The sequence below is a fragment of the Ursus maritimus genome, unplaced genomic scaffold (assembly GCF_017311325.1).
Source record: "Ursus maritimus isolate PB19 unplaced genomic scaffold, ASM1731132v1 scaffold_16, whole genome shotgun sequence".
Lineage (NCBI taxonomy): Eukaryota > Metazoa > Chordata > Mammalia > Carnivora > Ursidae > Ursus > Ursus maritimus.
In genome coordinates this window covers 11,326,618-11,343,819 of record NW_024424008.1, presented here as the reverse complement: position 1 = coordinate 11,343,819, position 17,202 = coordinate 11,326,618, and the positions used below count along the sequence as shown (strand labels likewise).

At 39.9% G+C, this 17,202-nt stretch overlaps 1 protein-coding gene across 7 annotated transcripts in view; it reads right to left on the bottom strand.

Moving 5' to 3' along the window:
* ACER3 (alkaline ceramidase 3) overlaps nucleotides 1-15,765 on the bottom strand; it is a 166,821-nt gene extending 151,056 nt beyond the window's left edge. For 2 of the 7 annotated variants that reach the window (XM_040630881.1, XM_040630882.1), the window contains exon 1: nucleotides 15,556-15,763. In XM_040630881.1, coding sequence (XP_040486815.1) covers nucleotides 15,556-15,658 — 103 coding nt within the window. In that variant the 5' untranslated portion in view covers nucleotides 15,659-15,763. Of the gene's footprint in view, nucleotides 1-3,452; nucleotides 3,553-7,575; nucleotides 7,686-15,555 lie in introns of those variants that run through there. The other 5 variants (XM_040630884.1, XM_040630885.1, XM_040630883.1 and 2 more) reach the window with 5 other exon arrangements.
* Between the last annotated feature and the right edge of the window lie 1,437 nt (nucleotides 15,766-17,202).

Below are 17,202 nucleotides of genomic sequence, written 5' to 3'. Positions count from 1 at the left end.
TTTCAATTCTATAGATTACAATGGACAGAATATGCCAAGCAATTTCTCACTGGTTTAACTAACATTTACTGAGAACTTAATCTATATTAGATATTATGCTAAGTGCTATGGATACTGAGTTACAGCTAAAAAGTTTTTTTAACTTGAGGCATTATCAATATAGTGGAGAATATAGACATATATAAATAATTACAATACTATGTGAAACATACACACATCATTCATTCAACAAATATTTGTTGAAATCCTCATGTAGTAAACACTGTAACAAGCCCTGGGATACAGCAATGAACAAGATCCTAGGGCCCCTCCCTTCATTGACTTTACAACCTAAAATGGCCTCAAAGACTTCCCAAGTCTAGAAAAAAATGAACTCATCGTCAAAAATCATAAGAACACATAAGAAAACATGCAGCCATAAAGGAAGAACAGCAAACAAACAACAGAAACAGACAAGCAAAGATGAAAGATATTGAAGTTAATGGATACAGGATATTAAGTATGTTTGATACGTTTAAGAAATAAAAGCAAGCAACAAAAAATAACCAAAAAATAGGGACGTCTGGGTGGCTTAGTCAGTTAAGTGTCTGCCTTCAGCTCAGGTCATGATCCCAGAGTCCTGGGATCGAGTCCCACATCAGGCTCCTTGCTCAGTGGGGAGCCTGCTTCTCCCTCTGCCTGTCACTCCTCTTGCTTGCTCAGTCTCTCTTTCTCTCTGACAAATAAATAAAATGTTTAAAAAATAAAAAATTATCACAAACTGTCAAGTAGATTTGAAAAAGAAAAACTTTGGAAATGAAAAATATAATAATTAAAAATGCTAAAGAGAAAAAATGAATGTAAAAGAAAAAAATAATAAAAGGCTGAATTAACCAAGCAAAGAGAGATGAAAGAGATAAAGCAGGACATTCCAGATCAGAAAGAATAATGTATGCAAACACAGGAAACTATGAGGCTGCATTCTGTGTTTGAGGAAATAAAAGCTGAATTATATTGCTGAAATATAAAGTGCAAGTGTTTAGAAAGGCAAGAGATTACATCAGAAAACTCATCAAGGGCCGGTTTGTGAAAGTCTTTATCCATTATACTTCTCAACTCTATATTCCACATGTGGCAATACTGATTATCTGAAGTTCTTATCTTATGTATCTGTAAGTATACATTTTTATGTGTATATATAGTTAATAGTATTTCTAGTTTTGAAACGTATAAATAAAATTAAATTTAAAAAATACAAATAAAATAAGATAAACTAAAGAAATAAAAATAAAGAAATAAAATAATATGAAGAAATAGATAAAATATTTATTTTAAAATAAAATAAAAATAGAAATAAAATAAAATAAATAAAAATAAAATAAAGAAATAAAATAAAATAAAATAAAGAAATAGCTATTGAGCAATATGCCTGACATCCCAAAAACCCTCTCATTACAAATACCTAGACATGCTGGATAAGTTTAATACTGTATTTTTCAATGCACAGCTCAACTCCCAAAAGACTAAAGGTAATTCCCAGAGGGAAAAATTGAGAAGAACCTGAAAAATCAAAATGGTGGCTGGGTTATGACTGTCATATAGAGAGAAAAGAGGTAGGGCAGTGAATTGCCTGTCTCATTATTGTAGGAAGTAGAGTTTCAAATGCTCACACAGGAATAGGAGATAAGGCACTGGACCATGGAAGGATGAGAACTGGATTTGAGATCATCTATATGAAATGCTTGAGGGACTACCTACTCAGTAGTTAAATGAAATAGAAAAGTAACCACCCAGTACCACAGAATAAGAGTAAGAAAGTTGTTCCACAGTGATCTAATTTAAGGGAAAAAACAAATTAAACAATAAAAACAATTACCTTGTTTGGAAGTATAAACACAAGGTTTGTGACAAGCATATTCTACAGTGGCCACCAGGGGGTGCTGGGGTGGCTTAGTTGGTTGACAAGTGACTTGATTTTGGCTCAAGTCTTGGCTCCGGTACCAATCTCAGGGGACCATGGGATCCAGCACAGCATCCGCTCTGCACTCAGCCAGAGTTAGCTTGTCCCTTTCCCTCCCCTTCACCCTCTGCCCCTCACCCTGATTGTGTACACTCTCTCACTCTAAAATAAATAAATAAATCTTAAATAAATAAAGTGGCCACCAAGATCCTCACCCCTTAGTATCCAAGCCTTTGTGTAACTCCCTCCCTTTGTATGTGGGCAGAACCGGTGACTTGCTTCTAACCAACAGAATACAGCAAGATGACAAGATATACATAAGTACAAGTATGTGATAATATTATATGAGATTGTAGCACCCATCTTGCTGGAGTCTCTCACTCCCTTGCTGGTGCCGAAGAAGCAACCTACCACACATTGGTGGGTTGCCTATTTTAGGGGTCTCAAGTAGCAAGGAACCAAGGGCAGACTCCAGGAGCTAAGACTAGCCTCCATCCAAATGCCAGCAAGAAACTGAAGCCTTCCCTACAACCAAAGGGAACCAAATTCTGCTAATAATGTCTTCCCTCTTCAAGCTTCAGATGAGACCACAGCCCCAGCCAACACCTTGACTGCAGCCTTGTGAGACTCTAAGCAAGTAACTCACCCAAGCCAGGCCCACACTCCTAAGCCACAGAAAATATGACATTATAAATGTGCTACTTTAAGCCACTACATTTGTGGAAATTTGTTATGCGGTAAAGACTAATACAAAGTGGAACTACATACTGAATAACGATAAGTTAAGAGGAGCATATACAAAGTTAAAGTAGCTTCTTTCAATTACCTAAAAGGAGAGAAGAAATAAGTTTGGATTTTAAGTCAAACATGTATTCAAAAAATATTTAAATAATCACCAGAAGAAAAGAACTATAACAAACCAGTAGCTTCCAAACCAGTGGAGGGGAGAAGGGAATAAAAAAACCTATCGCTGCCAAAAGAAGGCAAGAAATATAGATGTAGGATAAAAAGCATTATTATAAAGGATAGGGTAGAAATAAAAATATATCAGTAATCACAGAAAGACAGAAAATGACACTGAGTTTTAAAAATAAAAGAAACATCTATCTGCTGTTTATAAGATAAACACCTTAAACATAAGGGCACGTAATAGCTGACAGTAAAAGCCTGGGGGAAAATATGTCAGGCAAAAGAAACAAAACAGATTTTAAAGCATAAGTTCAATATACAACTTAAATTTTAGGTCATTTTTAGAATTAGTGCCATTGTTTTTGTCTAATCTCTTAAAGAAGCAAACCATTTATTGATAGTACACATGGCTTTGTACTAGTTTCATAGCTGATAGAGCAATTTTACGAAGATACCCACATTGCATGCTTACCAAATGATTAAGGAAGACTTCTAATGGAGGGCAATAATAAGCAAGATAGGCTGTATACAGACAGGATTAAAAGTAATGAACATTACACTTCCACCCAAAATAGAGTGACAAGGACCAGATTTACTCTCCTACCTGAAACAACTAATGAAGCAACAAAGGTGCACAAGGAAACTTTTTGGGATGATGAGTATATTCAAATCTTGATCGTGGTGATGGGTTCACGGGAGTACATCTGTCAAAATTTAGCAAATCATACACTTTAAATATGTACACTTTTTTCGCACAGCAAAGGAAACCATTAACAAAATGAAAAGGCAACCTAATAATGAAAGAAGATATTTGCAGAAGACATATTTGATAAGGGGTTAATATCCAAAATATATTTAAAAACTCATACAACTCAATACCAAAAAACCCTCAAACAATCCAATTAAAAAATGAGAAGACCTGAATAGACATTTCTCCAAAGAAGACATACAGATGGCCAAGAGATGCATGAAAAGATGCTCAACATCACTAACCATCAGAGAAATACAAATTAAAGCCACAATGAGATTATCACTTCACACCAGTCAGAGGGGCTAATATCAGGAAGACGAGAAATAACAAGTGTTGGTGAGGAGGTAGAGAAAAGGGAACCCTTGTACTATTGGTAGGAATGTTAATTGGTGTAGCCACTATGGAAAACAGTATGGAAGTTCCTCTAAAAATTAAAAATAGAAATGCTATAAAATCCAATAATTCTACTTCTGGGTAGAGAAAGAAAAAGAAAAAACTAATTTAAAAAGATATATGCACCCCTCTGTTTATTGCAGCATTTACAATAGTCAAGATACAGAAGAAACCCAAGTATCCATTGAAGGATGAATGGATAATAGATGTGGCCCACACACGTGCGCGCGCACACACACGTGCGCGCGCGCACACACACACACACACACACACACACACACTGAATATTACTTAGCCATAAAAAAGAATGAAATCTTGCCATTTTTGACACCATGGACGGACCTAGAGGGAGGGTATTATGCTAAGTGGAGTAAGTCAGACAAAGATAAATACCATACGATTTCACTTATATGGAGAACTTAAAAAACAAACAAAACAGAAACAGACTCATGAACACTGAGAACTGGTAGTTGCCAGAGGGTAAGGGGATGGGGGAATGGATGAAACAGTTGAATAAGATTAAGAGGTACAAACTCCAGTTATCGAATAAATAGATCATGGGTATGAGAAAAGTACAGCCTAGAGAACTACACTTAAAATCCGACATTTAGGGGTACCTGGGTGGCCCAGTCAGTTGAGGGTCTGACTTTCAGTTTCAGCTCAGGGAGAGATCAATCTCAGGGTCCTGCGATCGAGCCCTGAGACAAACTCCATGCTTAGCATGGAATCTGCCTGAGATTCTCTCTCCTTCTCCCTCCGCCCCTCCTGCTACTTCTCTCTCCCTCTCTCTCCCTCTAATAAATAAATATTTTTTTAAAAATCCAACATTTATATATACTTACATATATATATATATCATGAAATGTTTGTCATATAGATATAGATATAGATAGATAGATAGATAAAAGAACTAGAACTAGAACAAACCAGTAGCTTCCAAACCAGTAGAGGGGAAAAGGGAATTAAAAAAAACCTATCACTGCCAAAAGAAGGCAAGAAATATAGGAGATGTAGAATAAAAAGCATTAAAAAGGATGGAAATAAATAAAATGTAATCAGTAATCAAAATTACTAATAAAAATCAGTAATCACAGTAAATCAGTAATCAGAGAAAGACAGAAAATGAGACTGAATCTTACTGTAATAATTTTGTATGGTGACAAATGGCAACCACACTTTTCATGATAAGCATTTCATAATATATAAATGTAGAATCACTACGTTGTACACATGAAACTAATATAATACTGTATGTCAACTATATTCTTCAATCACAAAAATTTTTTTAAAAACAGATTTTAATGGGCAAGACACTTCACAAAAGAAGATACGGTAATGTTCAAGAAGCAATGAAAATGTTCTCATTATGTTTATTCATCAGGTAAATGTTAATTAAAACCACAACGAGATGGGCTCCTGGGTGGCTCAGTTGGTTAAGGTCTGCCTTCAGCTTGGGTCATGGTCTCAGGGTCCTGGGATTGGGCCCCTTGCTCAGGCTCCCTGCTCAGCAGGGCATCTGTTTCTCCTCTCCCTCTACTCCTTACTCTCCCTTTACCCAATCGCCCTCCCCCGCTCATGCTTTGTCTCTCTCTCAAATAAATAAATAAAATCCTTAAAAAAAAAAACCCAACACACAATGAGATACCACTACACATAGTCCACAGTGGATAAAATTTCAAAAAGACTATCAGCAAATGTTGTTGAGGATATGGAGCACCTAAAACTTCTACAATAAAATGATACATCACTTTGGAAAAAAGTGTTGCAGTCCCTTAACCAACTCTATGACCTGACAATTCCAGTCCTAGGAATTTACCCAAGAAAGATGAGAATATATGTCCATGAGAAGACTTGCATAAAAATTTTCATAGGCTTATTCATAATAGCCAAAAAACTGGAAATAGTCCTGGTGTTATCCATGAATAAGACAATGGATAAACAAACTATACTATAATCATACAGTGGAACACTACTCAGCAATAAAAAGAAACAAAATATTGGGGCACCTGGCTGGCTCAGTCGGTAGAACATGTGACTACCGGTCCTGGGTTGTGGGTTTGAGCCCCACATTGGGTGTGGCGATAACTTAAAAATAAAAAAAATCTTTGGGGTGCCTGAGTCAGTTAAGCATCTGCCTTTGACTCAAGTTAAAATCCCAGGGTCCTGGGATTGAGCCCCATGTCAGGCTCCCTGCTCAGTGGGGAGCCTGCTTCTCCCTCTCCCTCTGCTTATTCCCCCTGCTTGTGCTCTCTCTCTGTGTCAAATAAAATAAATAAAATCTTTTAAAAAATAAAAATTAAAAATAAAATTAAAAAATTTTGTAAAAATTTGTTTAAATTTTAAAAATTAAACAAATAGGAACGAACTACTGATACAACAGCATGGTTAAATCTTATTTCTCCGAATGAAACTTTTTTCAGGGGGTTTACTCAATTCTTACACAAGCATTAATCTTAAATGGATTAATAAAAATCTTAAATCTTTTCAATTTTAACTTCTAATACAGTAAATACCAAAAGATTTAACTCACAGAGCTCTTCAGGGTCCTCAGTAATTTTCAAATGTATAAAGGAAGTCATGAGACCAAAAAAACGTGAGAACTTCTGATCTACCAAAATTTGAATATGGGCATGCCCTAATACTACTCAATAGATACAGGAACTATTAATTTGTGTGTACTAGAATACATACAAGAAGGTTATAAATTATTTGTAATAGCAAAAACCTGAAAACAACAAAACATCCAATGACTGAAGAACAGATAAATCCATATAGATTCAGAATTCTAAACAGTAAAAATAAATGAACTATATCTAAACCCATCAACAAAGATAATTCTTGGGAACATGGATGATACATATTTGACCACAATGAGTGAAAAAAGCAAGTTGAAGAATAAACACACACACACAGTACAATTCCACTTATATAAAATATAAAACAAGCAAACCTAAACAGTATATTTTTAGAAATGCACAGGGTAAAAAGCTAGGAAATGAGAAACACTAAATTGAGAATAGCAGTTATCTCTGGAGAAAAAGGAAGAAGATGGAATGAGGGAAAGGCACAGAGGGGGTTAAATGTTTACTTAATGAATGCTCTTAACCAAAAAACAGTCCTCCTTTATCAAGGTCATAACTCTCTTTGTCAAGCTTTAAGTTGAACTTTTTTTTTTTTTTAAGATTTTACTTATTTATTTGACAGAGACACAGAGAGAGAACAAGCAGGGGGAGGGGCAGATGGAGAGGGAGAAGCAGATGGAAGCCCAATGTGAGGCACAATCCCAGGACCCTGGGATCATGACCTGAGCCGAAGGCAGATGCTTAACTGACTGAGCCACCCAGGGACCCCTAAGTTGGACATTTCTAGAGTAGTGAAAGAACAGAGAACATTCATCGGATTGGCAAAACTAACTAAATGAACTCCAGTGATCAACTGGATATCAGACAACAAAACCAGAGTGTCCTCATGTCTGGTTTAAAAAGGGGGTGGGGAGGGGTGGGGAAGGGTGGGGAAGGGATTGGTACCCTGCAAATAAAATAGCCTCAAACCATAATATTTCATTTTGTGGAGACTATCTTACCTAGAATATCTCCTTATCATTTTGTAGAAATGAATGAATTCCAGTTGTAAAACAGTTTTACAGCAGTATCAACATTTTAACATGCAGAATTTTAGAGTTCTGTTTTGTTTCTGAATCCATTCAGTCTTTCCTCTTGCTGTTAAAAGCAGCTTTCTCTGAAAAGTTAAAGGACTTTAAGATGGAGTCCACACCTTTAATGAGTCAAAGATTTTTCCAGTCATGCAACTGAATACTTTCAACCTTGAAGTAGTTCTTTATTTTCATTGGGTAAAATACCTCTTTTGAGTCTTATGAGTGCATCAGAGGGATAAATAAAATGATGCTTATAAAAATTCTTTGAAATTTTCAGAGAGAGAGGGCCTATATCAAACTTTATTATTATTTTTAAAGTTTCATCCTCTAAGAATAAAATGTACAGTATAATTTGGCTTACTCTGAGTTTAGACAACAGGAAATCAAAATTGCTCAAAACTCAACTTTAGACACTACTTCAGTTACTTATTGCTGAAAAACAAACCACCCCCAAACCTCATGGCTTTAAAAAACAATTTATTATTATCTCTCATGGGAAGAACACAAACAATGAAAAGTACACCGGAATATAAATGTGATATATAAACAGTCTGTTTTGGAAAGAGTACAGTTTATGCAGGGAAAGCAGGAATTAAGATAAAAGGAGGAACAAAGACTGAAGAGTTTAGAATACACTGGATCCCACAATGAGTTAAAAAAAAAAAACTACATAACTACCAGAATGGCGAAAATTGAAGACACACCAAATGTTAGTGAGGAAGTGGATGAAATGCTGTGAATGTAAAACACTACAACCACTTTGAGAAAAGGTCTGGCAGTTTCTAATAAAATTGAACACACAACTACCCTCTGATCCAGTTATTCCAATCCTGAGTATTCACCTATGAGACATGAAAATATATATCCACAAAAAGACTTGTGCAAGAATGTTCATAGCAGCTTTATTTATAATTGCCAAAACCTGAAAACAGCCAGGTGTTTAGCAATAGGAAAACTGATAAACTATGGTATATTCATACAATGGAAAACTACTCCGCAATAAAAAGAAACTACCAAAACATGCAACATTGGTGAAATCTGAAAAACCATATGCTGACCGAAAGAAGTCTTATACCAAACAGTAAACACTGTATGATTTCACTTATATACAGGCACATCTAATCTATGGTGGGGGAAAAAAAATCAGAACAGTGGTTGCCCTAGACAGAAGGGGAAGGTGGAGGTGAGGATTAACAGGGAAGGGGCATGAGGAATTTTCTTGCTTGATGGTAAAGCTACATATTCTAATAGAAGTTTTGGTTACACAAATGTATGCATTTCTCAAAATTCAGCAAATATACCAAAAAATCTGTGCATAACATCAAATATAAATTTTACATCCAAAAGAAAACCCAAAAAGAATTGATCTTTAAGGGTGCCTGGGTGGCTCAGTCAGTTAAGTGTCTGCCTTCAGCTCAGGTCATGATCCCATAGTCCTGGGATTGAGTCGCACCATGCTCGCTGCTCACCCCTACCCCCTGCTAGTGCTGTCTTCTCTCTCACACTCTCTCTCTCTTAAATAAATAAATAAAATCTTTAAAAAAAAAAAAAAAAGAATTGAACTTTAACTGATGATATCCATGTTGAAGGATTTAGGGGAAAGTATACAGATGTCCGCAATTTACTCTGAAATGTATCAAAAAATAAAATGAATTGATAGAAGAATGGATAAATGGACAGACATGCAATAAAACAAGCACAGCGGCGCTTGGGTGGCTCAGTCAGTTAAGCAGCTGCCTTCAGCTCAGGTCATGATCCCAGGGTCCTGCTTCTCCCTCTCCCTCTGCCTGCCGCTCTCCCTGCTTGTGCTCTCTCTGTAAAATAAATAAATAAAATCTTTAAAAAAAAAAAAGTATAAAACAAGCACAATAAAATGTTAATAATAGAATCTAGGCAATAGGTGAACAGATATTCACTGCAAAATTCTTGACTGTGGTAAAAATATTCATTAAAAAAAAAAAAGAAGAAGGGGTTTTCATGCCATGTTAGAATTTGGCCTTTATCCTTCAGTTAACAGAAAGTCCTCCAAGGGAGGGGTACCCGGGTGGCTCAGTCTGTTAAGCATTTGGCTCCTGATTTCGGCTCAGGTCATGCCTGATCTCAGGGTTGTGAGTGCGAGCCCTGCCCTGCACTGGCTCTGCACTCAGTACTCTGCTTGTCCCTCTCCCTCTGCTCCTTCCCCCTCTTGGGTGCAGGAGCGTGCACTCTCTTTCTGTTAAATGAATGATTTTTTTTTTTAATTGTTTTAAAAAGTTCTCCAAGGGAAAGAGAGGNACCTAACTCTGTAAGGAGTAATCAATCAAGGTTTAAAGAGGTATTCACAGAGAATGTAGCTACAAATGACAAGGGAAGATCATGTGCAAAAGCCATCCCACTGAAAACATCCAAAAATTCTGGCATATTCTCAATATATTCAAACAAATGAAAGAAAGGATGAAAGGGAGGAAAGGAGATGAGAGGAAAGGTCCACTAAAGTGAGGAGTCAAGTAGGTCCACTAAAGTGAGGAGTCAAGTAAGTCATGGAGGAAACCTCTCCCCAAAAAGTTTAACCATCCCCCACCCTCCCCAAACTCAGTGTTTGCTCTTAAGGCCTTTCAACTGACTGAATAAGGCCCAACCACATTACTGAGAGTAATCTTTACTTAAAGTCAACTGATTGTAGATGTTGACCACATTTATAAGATACCTTCACAGCAACACCTAGACTAGTATTTGATTAAATAAATGGATACGATAGCCTAGCCAAGTTCGCTCATAAAACTAACCCTCACAGATGAGGAGGCCACAACTATAACATAGCATGATTTACTTTTTAGATTTATTTGACTAGATTCCAATTCAATTACTATTTATTGAGCACCCTGTATTTGTCAGGCACTTCACCTCACTGTGCTCTTTCACATGTATTATGCCAGTTAATTCTCATAACCCTCTTGGATATCGTTATAATGTTATAGAAAATAAACTGATACAAAGAATGCTTAAATGATTTGCCCAAAGTCACAACATTCAACAGCGCAAAGTTCAAATAGGAATCTTGATCCTGGCTCCAAGTCATTATACTATGAACTTTCCCACAGTAAACATGTGGGGCTTTTGTGTCACTACTAATTGCCTTGCTGTCTCTTTTGGGCTCTATCATTTTGCTGGGTACTAAAATGTTTCTCCATGCTTCTACTTTTAAAATGCTCTTCTGCACTACCTAAAACTCTCCAGGTCAGGTTTTTTTCCCCGCTAATGAGGAAACAGTTGGCAAAGGAACAGGGTAAACCCAAAATCAAAGGAACAACTTAAAATTTTAACCTGAGCTAATCATGCACTGGGCAAGACTTTCATTTAAATGTTCACTATTCTATGTATTCTGGCTTAGTAAAGTTCTCCAAATTACTATCTGAGGTATTCATTCTTTTTATTTACCCATATATCAATTACTGTTCCATTAAAAAAAAATCTGTAATTTCTTCCAATATATGCTACCAAATGACAATTTTTCCTAGTTAATATCTTGGACAACATGAGTAAAAACTAAGTTAAGATGAGACTTCAAAATGCTCTTTGCCTTCAAGTATTACTAAACTCTAACTATAGACCTAAGTCTAAAAAGTGGTTTGAGGGGCGCCTCGGTAACGCAGTCAGTTAAGCATCCAACTCTGGATTTCGGCTTAGGTCATGATCTCCAGGTTGTGAGACTGAATCTCGCATCAGTCTCTGCACTCAGTGGGGAGTCTGCTTGAGATTTTCTTTCTCCCTCTCCCTCTCCCCTCGCCCCCTACTTGCACGCTTGCTCTCTAAAAATAAATAAAATCCTTAAAAAAAAAAAATCAAGGCAAAAACTGCTGGTGATTATTCACTGTACTCTGTTATTCAGGTCATGTACAGACAGCAAAGTGTGTAGCTGAGTTGCCTCCTTGCCTCCTGGTGACAAACGTATGTGACATTTTACAAAAATGAATAAGCAAAAGAGGGAAATAGCCAACAATGATGAAAGTGTACCAAAGAAACAAAAAGTGATAATTTTGGAAGTGAAATTCCAATCAAACATAAACAGAGTTATCAAAGAAATAGCTGACAATGACAATGTTGACTGCTGCCATTGAGAGATTCTAGATATGCAGAGAGATTCTAGATATGCAGCCAGAGGAACTCCATGAAGGCGAACTTATCAACATAAATGTAAAAAGTGGTTGTGAGAAAAAGATGAAGACGGACCAGAAGAAGTGACGCCAGCAAAAAACTCTGCATTAGAAGAACTCTCAGAGATATTTCACAATACTGAAAGTGCAAAGAGCAAAATGTTGAAGCTGAACCAAACTTAGAAAGGAGTATGACAATTCATCAAGGCATAGAAAAATTATTCATTCCATATCATACATTATATCACAAGAAAGCCAGCACTGTTCAAACTACTCTTGATAAGTTCTTTTACAAAGAAATAGCACATTTTAATTCTCAGTGTTTTTAATGTTTTAAATTACAGTGTACTAAATAATAGCTTTGCTATTTTTTCATTTTTCTCTATATTTATAACCATCAATAGGAGGGTTTACAGTGCTTGACAAAAAATTTTAAAGGTCACAGAACAATTGTAACTTTTCCCATTGGCTATTAAGACTATTTTGCCAGGTTTTAACTTGCACGGTTACTACCATAAAGAGTGAAACTGCCTGTACCTATAACTTCTGCCACACCAAGGAATATATTATTTCACAATTATAATTAAGAGAAAAACTCTACCTTTTCCCCTGTCCTTACAATCTGCTCAAACAAAAAAGGAATTTGGAAAGAAGAAGAAGGAGGAGAAGGAGAAGAAGAAAGAAAACGAAGAAAGAAGAAGAAGAAGAATTATTTGAACTGATCTTGGGTGATACTAAGAAGGCAGATTTTCAGGTATTTCAGTGACTCAGAACTGTTGCCATCTGAACATGCAATTCCAGAAACTCATCTTTTTATTATTCAAAATACACACAGCCTGGTGCTAAAAGATAGGATTCTTTTTTTTTTTTTTTAAGATTTTATTTATTTATTTGACAGAGATAGAGACAGCCAGCGAGAGAGGGAACACAAGCAGGGGAGTGGGAGAGGAAGAAGCAGGCTCATAGCAGAGGAGCCTGACGTGGGGCTCGATCCCAGATCGCCGGGATCACGCCCTGAGCCGAAGGCAGACGCTTAACCGCTGTGCCACCCAGGCGCCCCTAAAAGATAGGATTCTTGAATAATTACTCAATTTGTCCTTTGTGATAGTATACTATTTCACCTGTCCGCATCCCTTGCATGCGGGGACAAAACAACGGAAGTGTGATAGAATATGGCATATAGTAGCTTTAGAATCAGACCTCAACTTGAATACTATCTCTACACCACATTTTGCAACCTTAGGTAAAAAAATCAAAGAGGGACACCTGGGTGGCTCAGTACGTTGAGTGACAGACTCTTGATTTCGGCTCAGGTCATGATTTCAGGGTCTGGGATTGAGCACCCCCCCCCCACTAAGCTCAACAGGGAGTCTGCTTAAGATTTTCTCTCTCCCTCTCCCCTTGCCCCTCCCCTCACAAGCAGGTGAGCGTGCACTCTCTCTTTCGTGCTCTGAGCTCTCTCTTTCGCTTTCTCTCTCTCTAAAATAATAAATAAATCTATAAAAGAAAAAAAAAGAATGAGAGAAGACAGATGAAGTGCTTAGCAAAGCGTGGTATACAGTAAGCACTTAGATATAGCTATTATCACCATTATTATCTTTTTAAAATTTCTATCATTAATGTAAATATTATAACAATGATAAAACATTTGTTTTCAGCACATCATTATTAACCAGTGTATTTTTCAAAGATCAAATTCTCTTACTCCAAAATACAATAGATACCCACTGCCTCCTGGGTAAGAAGACTTAACCTCAACTTCCTCCAGATAATTTTCTCCCAAGGTACATGTGCAAAGGAAAACCAACATTCACTTACCCTCTTCTTGCACCCCCTGATCCCTATGTCAAAACCCTCCCTGAAGTCTGCTCAGTTTCCTCCTCTGAGGACAGTAAGACCAAAAGCCATTTCCCATTTCTCAGAGCTATCTGGCAGAACAGTAGTATCTTGCACTCTCATAGCTCACATGACTTAACTGTCAGTTTTCTCTTGATTCTAATCCTTGGCTCTACACTAAGGGCCTTCTTATCTATATCCACCCATAAATATGCAAAGGACCTAAAGGCCAACTAAAGCCAACCTCTTTTCTTTACTAAAAATTAATTCCCCACAAAATATTCATGTGAGTTAGTTGAGCAATGTCTGTTTCAACACTTTCAGTGACCTTCTACCTCTCCTCAAACCATCCCATGATTCTTTGGTTTAAAAGTTTCCTTATGTTGAAGCAAAATCTCTCCCCTTACGGTTAGTTTCCATCCATACACTCTAAGTCCACATTCTAGAGAAATACGAAAGCTGAACTACTCTATATGACAGCCCATCCAGTGTTTGAAGACCCTTGAGTTTCTCTTTTTCATGTTACACACTTCCAGTTCAGAAAGCATGGTTTTAAGTCTTTTCCTCTCATGGACCTTCTCTGGACCATGTATGGGCTTGCCAACATGATCTAACAGCAAACTGATAAAGCGCTTCCTTGCCAACACTTGGGCTGCCAAGTAATTACACTACAAATGATCCCTTTGCCCATATACTTCCATTACTACGTAAAAATTATTACTTCAAACTAGTAGTTCCGGAGAAGTGACTCTCAGCCTAAATCATGGTTTAAAGGGAATGGTTTAAAGTCTTGAACACTACAAAGAGTTCGTTTTTGTTTTTTTTTTTTTTTAATTTAGTCAATTACTGTGAAGAGAATAAAGTAGAATCAGCTGGCATGACACTCTTGCTTCTTTCCTATCAAGCCAAACAAATGCCTGGGCAAAGGACCCAACAATGGGTAGGTTAGCGAAGAAGAGTTGCTTCCTGTCCTGAGAAAGTGGACTCAATTAAAAGACGAAATAGCCAAAAAATATTCTCTGTACTTTGCCAGAAGCAGGTGGGTACTGGAAGAAGGATCAAACATTGTGCTCTCAAACTTTAACCAAAGTAAACTGCATTTAAAAAAGTGGCAGATTTTTCCTGTGCTCCCCTAGCCTAGTGGAATGAGATCTGGCGAAACACACACACACACACACACACACAGACCTAGGGGGCAACTGGGGACTGTCAGGGGCAGCTGCTGGAGAAGGATGTTCCCCAAGTTCTCAGAAGGGGCAGTCAGTGGAAGTAGTGTCCTCAGATGAACCCTAACCCTTAGGTAGTCGTAAAGGAGGCAGAGTGGCGCAGGGACATGGTCCCATGTGCTCTTGCGAGCCTGGCACCTTCCCTGGAGGTGACCGAAGAGGTCCGACGAGAACAAAAAGGAAGGGAAAGACCTGGGAATTTTCACGGTTGCGGTAGGACGAGGCCAGGACCTGTTCCTTTCTCCTGTGCCCTTAGGCCGAAGGTGGCGGCGGCAACAGTAGGAGCAGGTGTCCCGGGCCCTCATTCTAACGAGCAGAGTCCTCCACTCTCCCAACCTCCTCTCGGACCGCCCCAGCCTGCCCCACTCCGCCCCTCAGACAGGAATTCCCATCCCAGCCCTACCCTCAGGCCTCCCTTCTGGTCCAGCGGGGGCTCCCCACTTCTCTTCCACTCCCGCAAACTCAACACCCCCCCCCAAACCGTTCAGACCGGCACGCCTCACCCGACACACTGGATTCCCCCATCCGCTCCCCTCCTCGGCAGCGCTCCCATTCCTGCCCCCAGGCCAGGGCTCCCCACCCCACCTTCCCGGCCAGGCCTGGTGCCTCCCCTGGCAGCCAGGTCCGCCCTCTGCTTTCCTCACGCGGAGTCTCCCCTCAGACCTCCTTCCCTGCCTCCCGCCTCAGGCCCGGGCGCTGGCGCCCGCACTCACAGAACTCGGCGATGTACCAGGTCACCGCGTAGTTCTCCTCGCACCAGTCCAGCGTGGACGTCGTGGGACCCCAGTAGCCCTCGCGGTCCGCGGCCGGAGCCATAGCGCACGCTGCCGCCGCCGCCGCCCAGACGCTCCGCCGCTCGCTGCGCTCGGCTCGGCAGGCTCCCAGGCCGGCTCGGGCCCTGCTCGCGCGCTCACCGCATGCCCCTCCCGCACGCCTCCCCGAGGGGCGGGGCCGGCGCCGTCAGCGGCAGTGCCCGGCGGGGAAACCCCGCCCACCGGCGCCGCCAGGCCGCCCGCGCCCTGCCGGCGCCCCGCCCACCCCGAGGGCGCTGGGGTTTCCCTCCGCCCCCTGCTTCCCAGGGAAGGGCTGTGGTCTGGGCACCCGGGCAATGGTTCCCCGGGCTGCCTGCCCCGCTCAGACACGCCCCTGGCTGTATGTTCGGGGCTCCTGATAACCCTGACGCTGTTCCCTGTCTGGACGTGTCTGAGCCTCTATCTCTGTCTGTGTGTGTGTGTGGTTTGATTTTTAACTAGGGCGGGGTGGGTTGAAGCCATCGACGTGCCCTGGCTTGATAAAACCTGTGCAGAGACGCACCTCAGTGTCTTCCTTGGAGGGCAGACCTCAAACCGAGCCCGGAAACAGAACTCTCCCAGCTCCCGGGAATTCTAGGAAATAAACAGCGATTTTTTTGATAAAGATATAGGTAAGTGTGTCTTGGGAACAAAGGGAAAGGGCAACAACCCTGGAGGGGAAAAAAAAAAAAAAAAGGAGGGGCGTTGAGATCCTATAAAAGAATGCAGCCAAAGCACTGAAGCAGAGCTGCTTCAATTTGGGCTTCCAATCCCAGAGGTTTCCGCAGGCTTCCTATAATTTTGCCCTACTCTCCAGGCAAGCAACAGCCTCCCCTACTTCCAGCCTGAAGACTATTGCGACACAGAGCTGCAGGAGGGATCTTTTAAAAACGCAAATGCAACCGTTCCTGCCCCTTGTTGTCAACTACACAAACTCTTCCCCAGCTCAGAAGGTCCATTCCCATCTCGGCCCTTGTCCCTGCTGTTCAACTGGGACTGCCTTCCTCTGTTATCTATTTGCCTAACTCCCACTGGCCCTTTAAAATGCAGCTTCCTGGGCGCCTGGGTGGCTCAGTCGGTTGAGAGTCTGTCTCCCTGGGTGCTCAGCAGGGAGTCTGCTTCTCCCAGGGCCTGCAGCTCCACTGCTTATGCTCTCTCTCAAAAATAAATAAAATCTTAAAAACAAATGCAGCTTCCTGAAGCACTTCCTAATAGTCACCCCACAAAGCTCCCTTGCCCTTTGTTCGCACCCTCCAGTGATAGATCCTGATAAGAAAGCTTGCTGTTTATTCTTTATGGTCAAGGAGCGCACTCCACCTGACCATGCCTGACCATGCCGTTTGAAATGAAGATTATAGTTGAGGATGATACAATTGCCGTTTTCTAAAGGAACTAGTTGGATAAGGCGCAATCACAGGTAAAAGAGAAAACAAGGGGAGATGGGCCCACAGACTCTCTGTAAAGTGACCCTAGCAGATGGTAGATGCAAAATCTATACTTTCGGGGTGCGGAACTAGGAGTAGAGGCAGTGTGTATTAATAGAAATAGTAGGATAGCTGAAAATTTTCT